The 17,694-nt window shown below is 45.4% G+C and overlaps 1 protein-coding gene across 2 annotated transcripts in view; it reads right to left on the bottom strand.

Annotated features, from left to right (window-relative positions):
* Positions 1-17,694, bottom strand: part of COL9A3 (collagen type IX alpha 3 chain) — a 71,149-nt gene that overhangs the window by 33,757 nt on the left and 19,698 nt on the right. For both annotated transcript variants that reach the window (XM_083618668.1, XM_083618667.1), the window contains exons 6-12: positions 16,834-16,869; positions 14,223-14,246; positions 13,431-13,484; positions 10,540-10,593; positions 7,959-8,000; positions 5,198-5,254; positions 1,488-1,541 (exon numbers count right to left, since the gene is read on the bottom strand). In XM_083618668.1, coding sequence (XP_083474794.1) covers positions 1,488-1,541; positions 5,198-5,254; positions 7,959-8,000; positions 10,540-10,593; positions 13,431-13,484; positions 14,223-14,246; positions 16,834-16,869 — 321 coding nt within the window. The remainder of the gene's footprint in view (positions 1-1,487; positions 1,542-5,197; positions 5,255-7,958; positions 8,001-10,539; positions 10,594-13,430; positions 13,485-14,222; positions 14,247-16,833; positions 16,870-17,694) is intronic.

Genomic DNA, 17,694 nt, shown 5'->3' with positions numbered 1-17,694 from the left:
AGTAATTTGCGCCCCCTAACCCGTGGATTTGCGCCCCCTAACCCGTGGATTTGCACCCCCTAACCCGTGGATTTGCCCTAACCCCAGATGTTGCGCCCGGTGCGGCCGGGCCCCCCCTGCACCCCCCACGCTACGCCACTGCCCCACAAATAACCCAGAGATGCATTTTAAATAAAAGGACACATTCTACTCAAGTAAAAACACGCTGATTCTTGGACCATCCGCAGGCCGGATTGAGAAGGCGATTGGGCTGGATCCGGCCCCTGGGCCTTAGTTTGCCTACCCATGATTTAACCCTTGCCAACATCTGGGTTGCTGTAGAAATTATCTTGCAACCCAAACAGTGGCCTCATTACTGGACAGGAGTATATTTTAGGAACAAAACCAGTCATCCAATGACCTGTAATATACTCACTCCCCAGAAAGTTTACTAGAGACGGACAGATCTTTCCATTTAAGTTTCTTTCGGTTTTTTCATTTTCCATTCTCCACATTTCCAAATCACTTTGCATTTTTTAAAAAATTATTATTATTACTATTATTAAAAGTCCTCATGAAAATTCATCAGCATTTCAGTTTTCAGGTTTGTGCGCAATTTTGCCTAATAGACACATTTCTGGAACATGTAATACACTTTCATGTACTGCTTGCATTGATATAGGCATTTACACGCACGCTTTACAGAAATGCAAAATTCGCATGCATCATTTGGACACGTTGATTGGCTGGAGAACCACACTGTAAAATTTGGCGAAGTGCAAATGTCAAAAGGTGGCGATGTTTCGGCGCACATATTACTGTTTCACGAAAGTGCAAATTAAGTAGGTTAACCTTCAAATGCAGACTGGATTTAATTTCTCTCATATCCTTACTCAGCCCACACAGTGTTACTCAGTACAGGCTTCTAACACCTGAACGGGGGGATAACAGCACTGGCAGCCCTGTCCTCCAAAAATCTGCCTACACTGACTCATCGTTTTTATAATTTGGCACGAACTAGTCCAGTGTTGTTGAGGTGTGTATTTCAGGGATGAATATTTCAACTGCCCCGGGATTCCTACGTTCTCTACCCTCTCCTCTTCTTGGACTCAGCTACACTCGTCAATTATAACATTATAAATGCGTTATAAAAATGTCACACCAGATGGCACTATAGAGCAGAAATCTGAAGTCAACAATAATTTCCATTATGAGCTTTTATAGCGTTTCTTTTCATAATGCTTTTCTTCTTTATAGCTGTGTAGATCCGGCCCTTGACTGAACACTCTACATAGAAAAATGCAACAATGCCAAACATCCAAGGCTGGGCATGGAACCTGATATAAAACAGCATTTATTTTCTTAATTCATTCATCTCCCATCCCTTAAGCCTACTCCTCACAACACTGTTGATTCCAATCTATTCTGGCTGATTGACAGCCCAATTTCCTTGAAGCTTTCACTGGGAACAAAATTGACGCTTAAGAAAAAAGGGGTGTTTGTGTTACCTTCTCGCCATCTTTGCCTACTTCTCCAGGTTCGCCTTTATAACCCGTATGTCCCTAAAAATAAAACCAGAGTAATCAGTATCCTATTACTGTAGACATGCAGTTTGTTTGGGTCAAAAAGGTGCACACACAGCTTTTAGAAAACCAAACTGTATTGAGTCTATTCAATGAGAAACATTTCATGGAGTAATAGTGAGTATATATCTACATGTTGTGTCAGGGAACCAGCCAGCAATAAATCACACAGACTAAGCAGTGGGGGAGGAAGCCACTCAGGTGCCTGGGGCGGTGCGCCCAGGAGCAGGGCGAGCCACCCATAGGGGCAGGGCACACCGTGGGGCCTCCGGAGTCTGAATCATAGAATCATAGAGTTGGAAGAGACCACAAGGGCCATCGAGTCCAACCCCCTGCCAAGCAGGAAACACCATCAGAGCACTCCTGACATATGGTTGTCAAGCCTCTGCTTAAAGACCTCCAAAGAAGGAGACTCCACCACACTCCTTGGCAGTAAATTCCACTGTCGAACAGCTCTTACTGTCAGGAAGTTCTTCCTAATGTTTAGGTGGAATCTTCTTTCTTGTAGTTTGGAACCATTGCTCCGTGTCCGCTTCTCTGGAGCAGCAGAAAACAACCTTTCTCCCTCCTCTATGTGGCATCCTTTTATATATTTGAACATGGCTATCATATCACCCCTTAACCTCCTCTTCTCCAGGCTAAACATGCCTAGCTCCCTTAGCCGTTCCTCATAAGGCATCGTTTCCAGGCCTTTGACCATTTTGGTTGCCCTCCTCTGGACACGTTCCAGTTTGTCAGTGTCCTTCTTGAACTGTGGTGCCCAGAACTGGACACAGTACTCCAGGTGAGGTCTGACCAGAGCAGAATACAGTGGCACTATTACTTCCCTTGATCTAGATGCTATACTCCTATTGATGCAGCCCAGAATTGCATTGGCTTTTTTAGCTGCCGCGTCACACTGTTGGCTCATGTCAAGTTTGTGGTCAACCAAGACTCCTAGATCCTTTTCACATGTACTGCTCTCAAGCCAGGTGTCACCCATCTTGTATTTGTACCTCTCATTTTTTTTGCCCAAGTGCAATACTTTACATTTCTCCCTGTTAAAATTCATCTTGTTTGTTTTGGCCCAGTTCTCTAATCTGTCAAGGTCATTTTGAAGTGTGATCCTGTCCTCTGGGGTGTTAGCCACCCCTCCCAGTTTGGTGTCATCTGCAGATTTGATCAGGATGCCCTTGAGTCCATCATCCAAGTCGTTGATAAAGATGTTGAATAAGACCGGGCCCAAGACAGAACCCTGTGGCACCCCACTAGTCACTCTTCTGCCTGCCTCCTTCCACTCAGCCGCCCTACAGATGGGGGGAGGCAGTGGGTGGACCATTTGGGCAATGCAGAGCCTGCGGGCGCCCAAGCCACTGCGTCTCTCGCAGCATTAATTATACCCAGTTGCTTACGAGATACTCTGATGTTCATTTTCCTATTTCGTTCTGTACTAAACTGCTTAGAAATTTACTGTTACATGTAATTCATGTATAATTTAAATTAGTAAATTAATCATTTCTGCACAGATACAGTCTGTACAAATCCATCGGGGGAAAGCCCAGTGCTTGGGAAACAGATAATTGGGTCTCTCTACCTGGGTGTTTCGAATCCCTGCGATGGGGTGAGCTCCCGTTGCTTGGTCCCTGCTCCTGCCAACCTAGCAGTTCGAAAGCATGTCAAAGTAGGGACCGCTCCGGTGGGAAGGTAAACGGCGTTTCCGTGCGCTGCTCTGGTTCGCCAGAAGTGGCTTAGTCATGCTGGCCACATGACCCGGAAGCTAGGCCAGTAATGCGAGATGAGCACTGCAACCCCAGAGTCGGTCACGACTGGACCTAATGGTCAGGGGTCCCCCGCTACCTGGGTGTTGTCTACACAATGACTAGCACAGACTCTCCAGGGCTTCACACATTCCAAATCTGGAGATGCTAGGAATTCAATCTGGGATCTTCTGCATGTGAAACAGATGCTCTGCCACTGAGCTATGGCTCTTTCTCAACAAAAGCTTGCCCCGCCTTTTTCTCAAAACCACCACACAAGGAGAATCCACAGCGGAATTCAATGTTACACTAAGGTGATCATTTCATCATTTTTGCTTGCTGGACAGAACAATCTCCCATCTCCTCCTACTGTGTGCTGATCTTAGGGCTCTCCTGACCCTCCCAGAGCAGATTTGATAGAGAGGAGAGAGGGGCAGTGCTCTAAAATAAGGGAAGATTTGCTGAACAATCGATAAGAATTTGGAATACAGAAAGGGGAGGCATGAGGAAGTCGGGGAAGAAAGGTATAAGAAATTAGGATATGAAATGATACATGTTTTTTGTTCTGTTTTTGTCTTTGTATGTTTATGTTTGTTGTGTGGTGTTTATATGGAAAAAATAAAAATATTATAAAATAAAAAATAAAAAAAAAAGAGAGGGGCAGTGCTCTTTTCCCGCCCCCTTAAAAAAATGTTTAGGGGTATTATTTTGACTCAAGAAAATCATCATTTTATAGTTCGTATCAGGGGAAAATAAATACAGTGGTACCTCTGGTTATGAACTTAATTTTTTCCGGAGGTCCGTTCTTAACCGGAAACTGTTCTTAACCTGAGGTACCACTGTAGCTAATTGGGGCTTTCTACTGCCACCGCACTGCCGGCACACGATTTCTGTTCCCATCCTGAGGTAAAGTTCTTAACCCGAGGTACTACTTCTGGGTTAGCAGAATCTGTCACCTGAAGTGTTTGTAACCCGTGGTGTTTGTAACCCGAGGCACCACTGTACAGTAAATGGACAAAAGTACAAAGATTCACAAAATGTTTAAGGGTATGCGTACCCCTGCATAACCCCAGAAAAAAGCAGTGGAGGGGGTTAAAGGTCCATTGCACTAGTGGGACTCTGTCTATGGCTACACAAACAAAACATTGCATTGTACATTCAATGCACCTGAGATCTTGCGTTTCTCCTACCCAGGTCTGGTGGCCATCTGTCATGGATGCTTCAGCTGAGACCCCTGAGTGACTAGATCAGTGGTTCTCAACCTATGGGTCCCAGATGTTGTTGGACTACAACTCCCATCATCCCTGACCACTGGTCATGCTGGCTAGGAATGATGGGAGTTGTAGTCCAACAACATCTGGGGACCCACAGGTTGAGAACCACTGGACTAGATGATCGTCAGGGTCCTTTCCAACTCTACAATTCTGATTCAGTTTGGACCTGTTGAATATTTTATACCCCTCAAGAGCACTTTCCCACAAACTAGTTTAATTCCAGAGATCAAAGCTCATTGCAGATTGATGCTGCATCGTCCCACCACCTGCCATGGATGGACTTGGTCCTAGAGATATCCCCACCTCCTTAATGGTGTTGTGGGTGGGCATACACTAAGATCACCATTGGCACTTGCTTCTACATTCACCTTCTGGGAGGGGAAAGTGTGGATAATCAAATTAAGGGGAGGGTTTTCAAATGTATGTTGTTACATCACCCACCCTTATAGACAACAGGATCTATAATCCATCTAGCTTAGAAGCTGCATTGTTGAAGATGAGCATGCATGATTCTGTATCTAGGAAACCTACTTATCTGGGCTGCAGATGGGTAATGCAGCCTGTGTTTCTCTTTACATTACGTCAGGCAATGGCTACTCTAGGTTCACCAAAGAGCATTCCTCACCTTGAATCCTGGTATCCCTGGCGGTCCTGGAGGGCCAGGTGGACAGACAGCTGGACACTGTACTCAAAACAAATGGGAAATATAAATATAACACACAACCAGATTCAACCAGAACAAAAATAATTAATCCACGAGGGGAGAAGGCAGTGATATTAACAAGCCTGGAAATTTCTGTTACTGTGTTTCATGGACAATATTCAACTCTAGATCGCTGGTGGTTAAGGGAAATTCAGGATTTGGTGAAACTGGTTAAGCCGATTGCTTATTACAACATTCCAGCAATTTGTTTGTTTTTTAAATAAAACAACAACAAGTCTGCATTTCTTTGTTACAAGAGTCACAATGCATCAAATAGCAGTTTTGCACAATGTGGGGATGTTACATCCAACTAAGGTTTACTCAGAGTAAACCCACTGAAATTAATGGGCCTAAGTTCTTTTCATCAATAGCAATGGGATTACTCGAAGTAGGACTAGCACTGGTTACAACCCACTGTCTCCGTTTTTCTACTGAGTGAAATTAAATGTGTTTTTTTTAAAAAAAGAAATACAATGGATGAATAAAGTGTAAGGAACTGTACAAAAGCAGGAGAAAGGCTGTGTCACACCTTTAGTTGTAAAATGGGTCAAGGCAGAGGTTTCCTGTGAGGAACCACTGTTGTGGCTGTTTCTGAGCAACAGGGATTTGCTCTTCCTGGGAAACACCAGGGAATGCAGTTCTGTAATGTCATACCTCATGCTACGTTTGCTTCATATTACGTTCTTTCAGGATATGTCCCGTGGTGACCCGGAAGTACCTGAAAGGGTTACTTCTGGGTTTCACTGCTCGCGCATGCGCAGACACGCAAAATGATATCACGCACATGCGCAAATCGCAACCCATGTGTGCGCAGATGCGCCGCTGCAGGTTGCGCTCTTTTCATGTTGCGAACGGGCCTCCGGAATGGATCCCGTTCACAACCAGAGGTACCACTGTAATAATAATAGATTATTATTAAATCCTACCCTAACTCACTATGATGGGACGCGGGTGGCACTGTGGGTTAAACCACAGAGCCTAGGACTTGCCGATCAGAAGGTTGGCGGTTCGAATCCTTGTGATGGGGTGAGCTCCCGTTGCTCGGCCCCTGCTCCTGCCAACCTAGCAGTTCGAAAGCACGTCAAAGTGCAAGTAGATAAATAGGTACCGCTCCGGTGGGAAGGTAAACGGTGTTTCCGTGTGCTGCTCTGGTTTGCCAGAAGCGGCTTAGTCATGCTGGCCACATGATCCGGAAGCTGTACGCCGGCTCCCTTGGCCAATAAAGCGAGATGAGCACCGCAACCCCAGAGTCGGCCACGACTGGGCCTAATGGTAAGGGGTCCCTTTACCTTTAACTCACTATGGCTTCTAAGAACAGTAGCTTGGGGCAGTTTTGGCCAGCCTGGTGTCCTTCAAATGTGTTGGACTACAACTCCCATCAGCCCCTGCCAGCTGCAGTTCAACACATCTGGAGGGCACCAGGTTGGTGAAGCCTTGTGTCCTGGGATACCTCAAAAAGTAAAGTCCTTTCCCCTCCCCCTCTTGCCCCCAGCCATGGTCTTCTTCAGCCTCAACTTATCTTAGTTCAGAGTCAATGGAAATTGGGAGAGAGATGTTAATGGTAGTTTCTTTACAAATCCACGGGACTTAAAGCAAGATATTTTCCTTGGTATTTCACCCCTTCAAAAATAAATAAATAATAATGTCATTTCACAGCAAGGTTATAATTTTCTATTAGCTTCTATAGGATGCTCTTTTGAAAATGGAAAAGGAGGGAGGGGAACGCTGTCATTTCCCATCCAACCTCTAAAAAGGTTTTCCAATAAGGCGGTTCAAGGAAATTATTAGCTTCTCCTTGAGGACTCCAATTAGAAAACGAAGGGAACTGTCATAACAACAGATGGGGAACGCTGAAATGTTGCTTTGTCGACTCGCGTTAATGTCATGTTTGTTTCAACGCAAAGAATCAAGACTTTCTTGTGCGTGCTCAAAGCCCACAGAACAAACAGCTGCCCTGCCCACGGGAAAAAGGTGCTGTTGTCAACCGCGGACCAAATTTGACCATTCCTATTTCAAAGGCATGAACAAAAGCGATGATTTAAACGAAGAGGAAGAAGATGCTCGTGATTTGATGAAGCCATCAGCGCCAGTTGTGCAGAACCAGTGCTCACCACCAGGGCATTCTTTGTGTATTTATTTATATGCCACTACATCACAAGTATTTGTCAAAGCTGTTTACAAAGGTTAAAAAAAAAAAGAACATGCAATAAAAGCGCAAGGACTTTTAATAGCTTGCATGGAGAAACAGAAAGGTTTTCTGCAGGCATTTAAAAATTGGCATCACTCAATTGTAATTCTTATTTTTTTTACAATTAGGGATTGTAAACAAACAAACAAACAAACAAACAAACAAAACCACCCTGAAAGTCATTTCCAAAGAGAATAAAACAGAATTATCAGTAAAAACCAGTAAAACATTCAAAGGATTGTCTACACAAAAATCTTTTTTAGCAGGCGCCAAAAAGCGTACAGTGAAGGCGGCTCTTTAAAACATTCAAAGGATTGTCTACACAAAAATCTTTTTTAGCAGGCGCCAAAAAGAGTACAGTGAATGCGCCTGCCTGGTGTCAACAAGCAAGGAATTCCAGAGTGTAAGTTCTGTCACACTAAAAGATATATAGAGCTTAAGCATTTGTGCAGTTGGAAAATAACAGTTTGATAGGTGTGTAAAAGGAAACAGTACCTGAAGGTCTCCATTGCCGTCAGGCATAACTCCAGGAATACCCTGCAACAAAGAGTGTGGGTTTTAAATATGTCGCCAATACATGCCAAGGGTAACAAAGAATATATTTGAATTCAGACAGGCTGCAAGCCGCTTTTATTGTGCTCCGTTTGAGTGTCTAATCAGCTCTGAACAATTTGTAATTTTTATTTGGAAGATTCAAGAGCTGGAAATAATCAAAACTGCATTTTATTTATTTATATCCTGCCTTTCTCCCAGTCGGGACCCAAGATAGCTCTCAGCACAAATGAAAAATAACATTATTATTATTATTATTATTATTATTATTATTATTATTTAAAAAACCAGCACTGAAACCCCTAAAAATGATGGAAAGGAAACAATATACAACACCCAATCTCAGAAGACTTTCACAACAGCCAGTTGATGGCCAAAACTGCCAGTGAAAAAAGACAGGGGGGGAGCAATCTAGCCTTCCATGGGAGGTATTTCCACAATCTTGGAGCAGCCACCAAGAAGGCCCTGCCTCAGGTCCTCACCAAACGTACCTGTGGAATAGGACCAAGCGATATATGGTTTTCAACATTGTGATGTATCACTAGCTAAACATCACAACATACCGATATATCACAATGTCTGAAATAAGGATGGAGCTTGGTAGAGGCGATGGCTGGCTTCACGGTTTTCCCCACATTGTGATTTTTGCATAGCGCGCACACACACACGCACGATTCGTGATATATTGCCAGGTCAAAAATTATGAAACCAATATCACCATATGGACTGAGAGCCAGTGTGGTGTAGTGGTTAAGAGCGGTAGACTTGTAATCTGGTTAACCGGGTTCGCTTCCCCGCTCCTCCACAAGCAGCTGCTGGGTAACCTTGTGCCAATCACACTTCTCTGAAGTCTCTCAGCCCCACTCACCTCACAGAGTGTTTGTTGTGGGGGAGGAAGGGAAAGGAGAATGTTAGCCGCTTTGAGACTCCTTCGGGTCGTGATAAAGCAGGATATCAAATCCAAACTCTTCTTCAAGCCGCTTTTGGACAATACAGGATATTGATACATCACTCAGCCCTACCATGGAGGTGGCAGGACTGAGAGAATGGCCTCCTCAGAAGATCTCAAAGCCTGGGCAGGCTCATAGAGGGAGATACATTCCTTCAGAGAGCTTGGACCCAAGCTATAAGGGCTTTGTAGGTCATAACCATGTCTCCGAATTGTGACCAGACTCGCAGTCAGTGCAGCTGTAGCTAACCAAGTGTTTCTGTTCTCCCTGTAACCAGAGAACTGGCCACTGCAGCTTTGACCCACTGAAATTTCCAAACGTTTTTCGAAGGAAGTCCCAGTTAGAGTAATAGTAATCCAAATGGGGTATAAGTTGTCAGGAGCTTGTCCTACTCTCGAGTAGGACCCTGGCAGAGACACATGCCTGACTGGCATGTTCTCTCCCTCCTGGTCGATTGTTCGGGAGCTTCAAAAGCTTTTTTTCTGCCCGAAAATCACAGCGACCGATGCCAACAGACATCGGCACACTTAGGGATCCGCAGAGTCTTTGCAGCTTGCATAACAGACCTCAGCAACTCAGCATTTTGGCTAATCTATTTACATATAAACACACACGGAGCACTGCAACACGGCTCCCTCTCTCTCTAGCATCAGACAGCAAAGAGAAAGAACAAAGGACAATAGTCCCACTTCACGGAACACAGTAACACAAACATCCTGTCTCCGTCACTTCCCACTCTGTGGAGTCAAAACATATACCGTCATGTGATAGACAAAAATCCCATGACTGCAACCATGGAGCAGGAATTCTAACATATAAGTAAGGCGGTGTATCATCGTGGCACACCAGACATTTGCAGGAACGGGCCATTTTACTCACTGCCCTGCTCAGCAGGCTAATGCAATCCAGCCCATAGCCAACTCATCTGAAGTCAGTCTATGCACACCAGATCTTACTATGCTGCAAGAAAAAATAACCTCAGAATGGCTCCAAAAGACAAGTCGCATGCTACGAGGGGTGCTTGACCTTCCAAATAATTTTTCTCTGTATAACATCATCTGTCCCCTTGTCGACAGAAGCCGCCAATCGCCCGCCCAATTGCCACAGTGACAGCCAATCAACTCCAGCGCTTGCTGCAGCCACCAACAACACACCCAATAGCCACTGACAATTGCCAGCTAACAGCAGGAACCGATCAAACATCTCGTCCCCCCCCCCTTAGCACTATCCATGTATAAAACGACCCCCACTTTTTAGCATAACTTTTAAAGAAAAAAACCTAGTCTTATACACAGAAAAGTACGGTACTTTTTCACCTCGCCCAAAGCACTGGGCAATCTGTGTCTCCATTTCATTATTGCGTTAGTATTAACTGAACAGCACTAATGTGCATTGAAGTGCATTACAATTTTTCATTGGCTGTCAGCAGTGAAAGCTATTGCTTTCCTGAACCTGCTATTGCTAAAGAACGGGCATCCTTTGTGTGTTCCCCCGAAAGGATACAGTGATGGGCAGCTGAGCCGGCAATTTTCCCCAAGTCCAATAGTACGATCTGAAAAAAAATCAAAACTTACTGGTGGTCCTGGGGGTCCCGGTGGTCCAGCAAAACCAGGAAGTCCAGCTGGTCCCTAAACAGAATGAGAAATAGCAAAGGTTTCAGTGCAGGTACAGCCTATTTATATTTGGGGAGAAATGATTTCCAGCTTGCAGATCTGGGAGAAGATTTTGAAGAATTGGAGGTTGGACATAAAGGCATCCCAAATTTATGAAATCCCATCAACATGCAAATTGTGGTTAGCTTCCATGGCACTCAATAAATCTTAATAAGGTTTCTGATTCTTGAAAATGAGGAGAGGATTTGTCCTGCAAAACCTGGGGGAATGGATTAGCAATGGTTTTATGACACAGTGCAAAGAATGTGCACTGTGGTGGGTTTCAAACAAGCCAGCAGTTACCAAATAAGATCTATTTAAATTAATGCACCTAGGTTAGTCAGGCCCATAGATTGCAATGGGTCTACTCTGAGTAGCGCTAATATTGGAGACAACCCAATACATGGAACACAGGTAAAGGCTGCCTGTACAGATGTACAAGTCTTTGGGCTTTGACTGATTTGCACACCTCAACCATTGGTTACACAGCCAATGTTGAATGCACAAACACTCCTTATATAGTCCGTTTTCCTGGTGTAGAATTTATACGACCTGTTCACATCGTAACTGTCCCCCACCCTGCCCAGATTATATGCCTAGTTTATTTTGCGGTTCCCAAATACCGGAAAATAGGAGAAGGAGGGTGTCAATTTTCGTCACCTTCCCCTTTGTGGCAGGCCACAGACTGGGTTCCCCGGGGTTCCAAAATGTGCTGAACGCCTCCGCAGGTATAAAAATCGCCCCACAAGTCTTCCACAATTTGGAAGGTGATGGAAAAAAGAGATAAAGGGGGCAGAGCTAGCATGTTCATCCACACTATGCCCCCTGACATTTTTTGTAGTCTCCAACTAATGCATCCCAACAGCACAAGGATTTCTACTTGCACAATGGGAATTTATTCCTTTTCCTCCTCCCACTGTGTTCACCCCACATGCTTCCCAAATCTGCTCCAGAGGGTTGGGGGGAGACCCCATAACAGATTTAACGGGGGGGGGGAGAGAGGGGGCGAAATCCTGTGGCACCGTCAGAAATCCTTGCGCTGATATGTTTTACTTGGTGATATTTTGCACACATCCCCCTATTTGGATTATCTGAATGAAGATCTCGCTCCATTCTGTGTCTGTTTACTCAAGCACACTGATGCTCCAAAGCCACTCTTGCAGTGGAAATGTTGCCGGGGACTTAATATTTGCTCTCCCGGTTTTCTGATGCAGCAGCTTCGCACAGTCAATCCCAACAACAATTCGGGCAGGCAAACAGTTTGATCTCCCTGCTGTGATTGTTATGTGAGGCCAAACGAGGTGGATGGCGTAGAGGTGAAAGCCCAGCCTGGCTGGGAAAGGATCACATGGGAGCCAGAAGAAAAACAGAAGAGAACAGGATACTAGCGGCAGGAAGTCTTGCACAGTCAAGCTCACTGAGTGGAAGAGGACCCCAGGAGCAGGGGAGTTAATGGCCAAGACGGGGGACAAAACAAAACATTTTTCAGAGGCCATATGCCATGCTCCATCCCTAAAGCAGGGATCGCCAGCTTTTGCAGCAGGGCATATTTGCAAACTGGAGAAACTGCTGTGTGCAAACAGATTATGAAAAACAAGATAAAACATCAAACATTAAAAACTTCCCTAAACAGGGCTGCCTTCAGATGTCTTCGAAAAGTCAGAGAGTTGTTTATTTCCTTGACATCTGATGGGAGGGCGTTCCACAGGGCGGGTGCCACCACCGAGAAGGCATTCTGCCTGGTTCCCTGTAACCTCACTTCTCGCAGGGAGGGAACCACCAGAAGGCCCTCAGAGGTGGACCTCAGGTATACTGGACCGAGGCCGTTTAGGGCTTTAAAGGTCAGCACCAACACTTTGAATTGTGCTCGGAAACCTACTGGGAGCCAATGTAGGTCTTTCAGGACCGGTGTTATATGGTCTCAGTGGCCACTCCCTGACACCAGTCTGGCTGCTGCATTCTGGATTAATTGCAGTTTCCGGGTCACCTTCAAAGGTAGCTTCTTTTCTGGGTGGGATGGTGGGGAACCTGGCAAGTACCGAGGAAGGTCTCTGTGGGCGTGTGTGTGCCCATGGACACCTCCCTGGAGAACTCTGCTTTAGGGCATTCTGAGCGCCGCTGAGTTATTGTTAAATAAGGTGGTTAGCTGTAAAGAAGGGGAAATATGTTATAGGAGGGCAGCTTATTCCTTGGGTACCCAAAGGCATCCCAGCTCCCCACTGGGCCATCGTCATGCAAAAGAAGCTTCAAGCAAGGTTAATGCTGCAACCCTGCATTCTTCTCACCACAAACAAAAATTGCACAAACCACCTCCATGAATTGGTTTTGTGTGTGTAGCTGTTTCCTTCCAAGCAGTGCTGGGTTTACGGCGGTTCCACAGCACAGGCCGCCGAGCCGAGGGGGCACAAAATAACAATAACAATAAACCTATATTTATATGTGTACATACTGAGAAGATTGATAAAAAGCCACTGTGCCAAAAGGATTTATTGTGAAAATAAGAAATATTTCTGGGGGGAAGGGGACAAATGTGCTCACTCAGGGCGCCAAATGACCAAAGTCTGCCCCTGCTCCAAGAGCTGCTCCCTTCTAAAAGGAGACGCAGCCGCCAAATTTTGAATCGATTCAGTACTTGGCTCTGAGAGGGTGCCATCAGAGAGAGTGCCATTATGCTGGCAGGAGTTGCTTATAAAGGAAAGATCGCCACCTGGTTGTTGGGTCATACAGTTGCAACACCTGAAAAACGCAGTGCTGAAAGGCAAGATATTTGTCCCTTTGGGGTATGGGAAACTTCAGAAGCAAGGGGAACTCACGGGTGGTCCTGGGTATCCGTTTCCACCTGGGAGCCCACTGGGGCCTGGAGGTCCCTGCAAAAGAAAGCATGTTATATGAGCCACAACCGTAGGACAGGAGCTCTGAACTTCCAAGGTATTTGAATCATATTGCTAAGGAGCTGCTCTTACTTCACAATCCAATCCATCATTTATTGCATTTGACTAAAAGCCATTACAAATTCAATTACGGATCCAGCAAGTCAATTAAAACCTGTTAAATATATATATATCCAGAGATATACATCCATTTACAATAAGTCAAATTAATGAATCACCTGCACAGTCTACAGCGTTGTCTTTTATATAGCTAGCATGAATACTTTTAGCTGCTTTAGCAAACAGGGCTGTTTTGTATAGCACAACCAGATCAGAATCAGATAACAGCCAACATATTTTCACTTCAGGGTTCTGCCAGCATCTGTTCCCAAAAAAATATCTTTCTGGGGTTTGGATATAGGTGACAGTGGAGTATATAATGGGGGAGACCTTCTACCTCGCCTAGCCCACAAATTGTTGTCGTTTAGTCGTGTCCGACTCCTCGTGACCCCATGGACCAGAGCATGCCAGGCACTCCTGTCTTCCACTGCCTCCCACAGTTTGTCAAACTCATGTTAGTACAAAGTCTTAAATGCTTTGGAACATTTCTAGATCTTCCATCTAAAACTGATGCAAGCATTGTTTGAAAACGGAGAGCTGTAAAGGCAGTTCTCAGGGAGGCAAAGGTAAGTGTGGTTAGATTTCGGCAAATAGTACCAAGCTGGTCTTGCTTACCGGGGGCCCTGGAAGTCCTTTGCCCTGAAAGTGAGATCAAAATTACATTTCAAAAACAGAAGATTCATAAAAAATAGACCTTGTTTGAAAACCCACTCTCTCCTCTCTTTTCCCTTCCCTTTATTCAAATATAAAATGTGCAGTTTTAAAACATTAGCAAACTATTTTGCCCCTTTCCTGCTAAGGGAACGGATGTTCTTACACGGACGTAAGAGGCTGTGAGGAAATGTGAAAACTGATGCAGTGAACTAAGTTGCACATGGTGGTTTTGTTAAGCATAATTGTTTAATGCACATTGAAATGGAAAATAACTCTATAATGTGTCTGCATGTATACTGTGAAACATGGCATGGAAATTTCCACTGAAGCTGCAGAGAGCCTAACAGGGTAATCATTAAGTGGGGCTGTATCTCTGCTGGCTCAGTCACAAGCTGAGAATCCCATAGGTCTATGCATATGCTTTGTTTTCCAGCTGCTGAAGAGAACGGACATGCTAATCTCTCCAGTAAAACAGCCACAGGCTAAATGGAGGCTGTTTGAAGAGAGATACTGTATAGCTTTGATTTTTTAGCTCAGGAATCAAGATGCTAGGTTTATACCTATGCTGGGATCAGTATAAAGAAATAGGCAACTATCTGAATGTAACTTGTATTGTTTCAAGTTGTTTGGAGTTAAAGTTCTGCAAGTAAAGTTTTTGAACCATATTTTTGGACTGGAGAATTTTTATTTCAAAGAAGAGTCCATTTGTATTCATCCAACAGCTTCCATAGGCGCAATATTAATAACCTCAATAGGTTTCTCATCTCAAGACAAACACCCACCATCTATTAAATGATCATCTGAGGACTTTCCTGGCCTTGCTACATTTGAACATATTTCTTATAATTGTCAATATTGAACAGCTGTCTGTCAGGACATTTGGGTGCTATATATCAACTTGTAGGTTTAAACTGAGATGGATATATTGATGGTTTTTGTATTATTATTATTGGGAGCCGGGGTTTATTTTTTGCCTTTTCGATTATTTCTTTCGTTAAATTTGCTATAAAAATAAAGAAATGTCAGCAATTGTGCATGTTAGCTGTTTAATGGAGAGGACCAACTCTGACCAATGCAGGATGCACAGTTCCTTCTTCAGCTACAAAAACCAAAACAAAAACACATGTGGTTTCCTCCCCTGAAATGATCCAGGTGACAGAACATCAGTTCACATCATGATGTAACATTAACAACAGAGACAAAAGGCAATACTGTGAACTACTGGCGCAATAACTTCACAGCTTTCCGCAGCGATGGCACAAGATTTAACAAAATGGTATTTTGCACCTGTATAACTTTTATGAGCTGATCCAAATCCTTGTTGATTCCAATGGAAATAATATTCCTAATGACTTCGCCACCCCAGTAACTAACTGTGGCCAAATGTACCCATCTGTTGGCGCTGGCTAATTTTCAGGCCCAGCAGACATAGAGTTGGAAATTGAACACTGGACCAGATCTAGCATCTCCTCTCTTGACTATTCTTGGACACACAAAGCTTCCTTGTGCCATGTAGTCTCAGTGGTGTAGCGTGGGGGGTGCAGGGGGGGCCGGCCACACCGGGCGCAACATCTGGGGGGGGCGCTCGCACTCGCAGCTCTCTGCCCCTACCTGGCTCACTCACTCTCTCTCACTGCAGTGCTGGCTGTGCGAATCCGATCCGAGCCGCCGGGTCGCCGCCCACTGTGGAGGGGGTGGGTGCCAGGTGTGCGGTGCGGAGAGAGGGCGAGGGACTATCTGGGGGAGGGACAGTGCAGCGGCCGCCCAGCGCAGCGCTGAGCGCGGGAGAGAACCACACCAGACCAGACCAGGCAGCAGCAAGAAGAAGCTGGCAGCGGCGGAAGGTTAGGGGGCGCAAATTACTTGCCTTGCCCCGGGTTAGGGGGCGCAAATTACTTGCCTTGCCCCGGGTTAGGGGGCGCAAATTACTTGCCTTGCCCTGGGTTAGGGGGCGCAAATTACTTGCCTTGCCCCGGGTTAGGGGGCGCAAATTACTTGCCTTGCCCCGGGTGCTGACAACCCACGCTACGCCGCTGTGTAGTCTGGTACTATCTGCTATGACTTCCCATTTTCCAGCTGCTTTAAACAGGAGGTGCTGGGACCACCTGGATCAGGGGACAGCAAGGTTTACCCCACCTGGGCCAGTTCACTCCAGCGGAGATCCCTCCATAGGCCAGACTGCGCACGACCCCACAATTTCCGGCGTCTACACCTGCGCAGACGCAATTTCCATCATCTGCGTCTGCGCAGACGTGATTTCCAGTGCCACGAAAGCGAGTCCCTGTGCCGCGCTGATTTAGCACAGCTCACAGGGACTTGCCAAGTGGGTGGCTCGGTTCGGGGGCTGGTTAAGCAACCCCCGCTTGTGGCCCATGGGCCTTAGGTTGCCGACCCCTGACCTGGATGCAAAAAGTGTGTTCTGCCCCTTAGCTATGCCCTTGCCTTATTCCTGCGACTTCAGAAACAGCAGCACGAAGGATCCCTGTTGACATTGCACTATGCAGCAATGTGCGTGACGCACAACCTATGCCATACTTATATGCGAGAGATATAAAATTGTAGGTTCACTCACGGCTGGTCCAGCTGGCCCCGGAGGTCCTATGGCGCCCTGCCAGATAGAAACATTAAAATTAGCGCTGCACTGAATTTGGATTCCACTGTGAAAGTTGCCATTTAGGGACAGATGTCAAAATGATCACAGAAACCCTGCATTCTGCTCTTTCATGAGCACCTCTTTGCAGTCAAGGTTCCTATAATTTTGTTTCATTTTTATTTGTTTGTTTTTGCATTTATATGCCACCTTTATCTCCCAAGGAGGTCTCCTCCTCCCCATTTCATCTGCAAAACAACCCTGAAAGGCCAGTTAGGTTGAGAGGCGATGACTGGCCCAAGCTCACCCAGTGAGTTTCAGGGCTGAGTGGGGATCCTAACCCTGGTCTCTCCCGGGTCATAGTCCAACACTCTAACCATTACACAACACTGCTGCTCCTGCTTTGGGAGGTGGGGAAGTGGGAATTCATGCCCACTGCTCAACCATCTGAGAAGGTGCTCCCAGCCATGTCAAATGGTGCTGAGCACCGGTGGTCACAAAACCAGTTCTACTTTGTGCATAATAACACACAAGTGGTTGGTGCAGAAAGAGACTCATGTTGCCTTACACAACTGAATGCACACCCCAGTTCAGCGTGAATGGGTGACCCTCTGGATGTCAGCATTGCCCATTTGAACTAGATCACTTTGAACTAGTTGTGCAAAAAACAACAACACCCCAACCTCTTCATGTTGATGCTTTTGGATGTATAGAGATGCAGGTATAGATAAATTGCAGGAAATAATAAATTACATATATGTTTGCCCTCCCCTCCCTTTCAACTCAGTAATAAGAAGTGATCAGGCTTGATAAAAAACATAAAACAGAAAAATCAGTTCCACC

This window comes from Podarcis filfolensis (assembly GCF_964270895.1).
Source record: "Podarcis filfolensis genome assembly, chromosome: 6".
NCBI classification, from domain to species: Eukaryota; Metazoa; Chordata; class Lepidosauria; order Squamata; family Lacertidae; genus Podarcis; species Podarcis filfolensis.
Note: the sequence above shows the minus strand (reverse complement) of the source record. Positions and strands in the feature narration are given on the sequence as shown.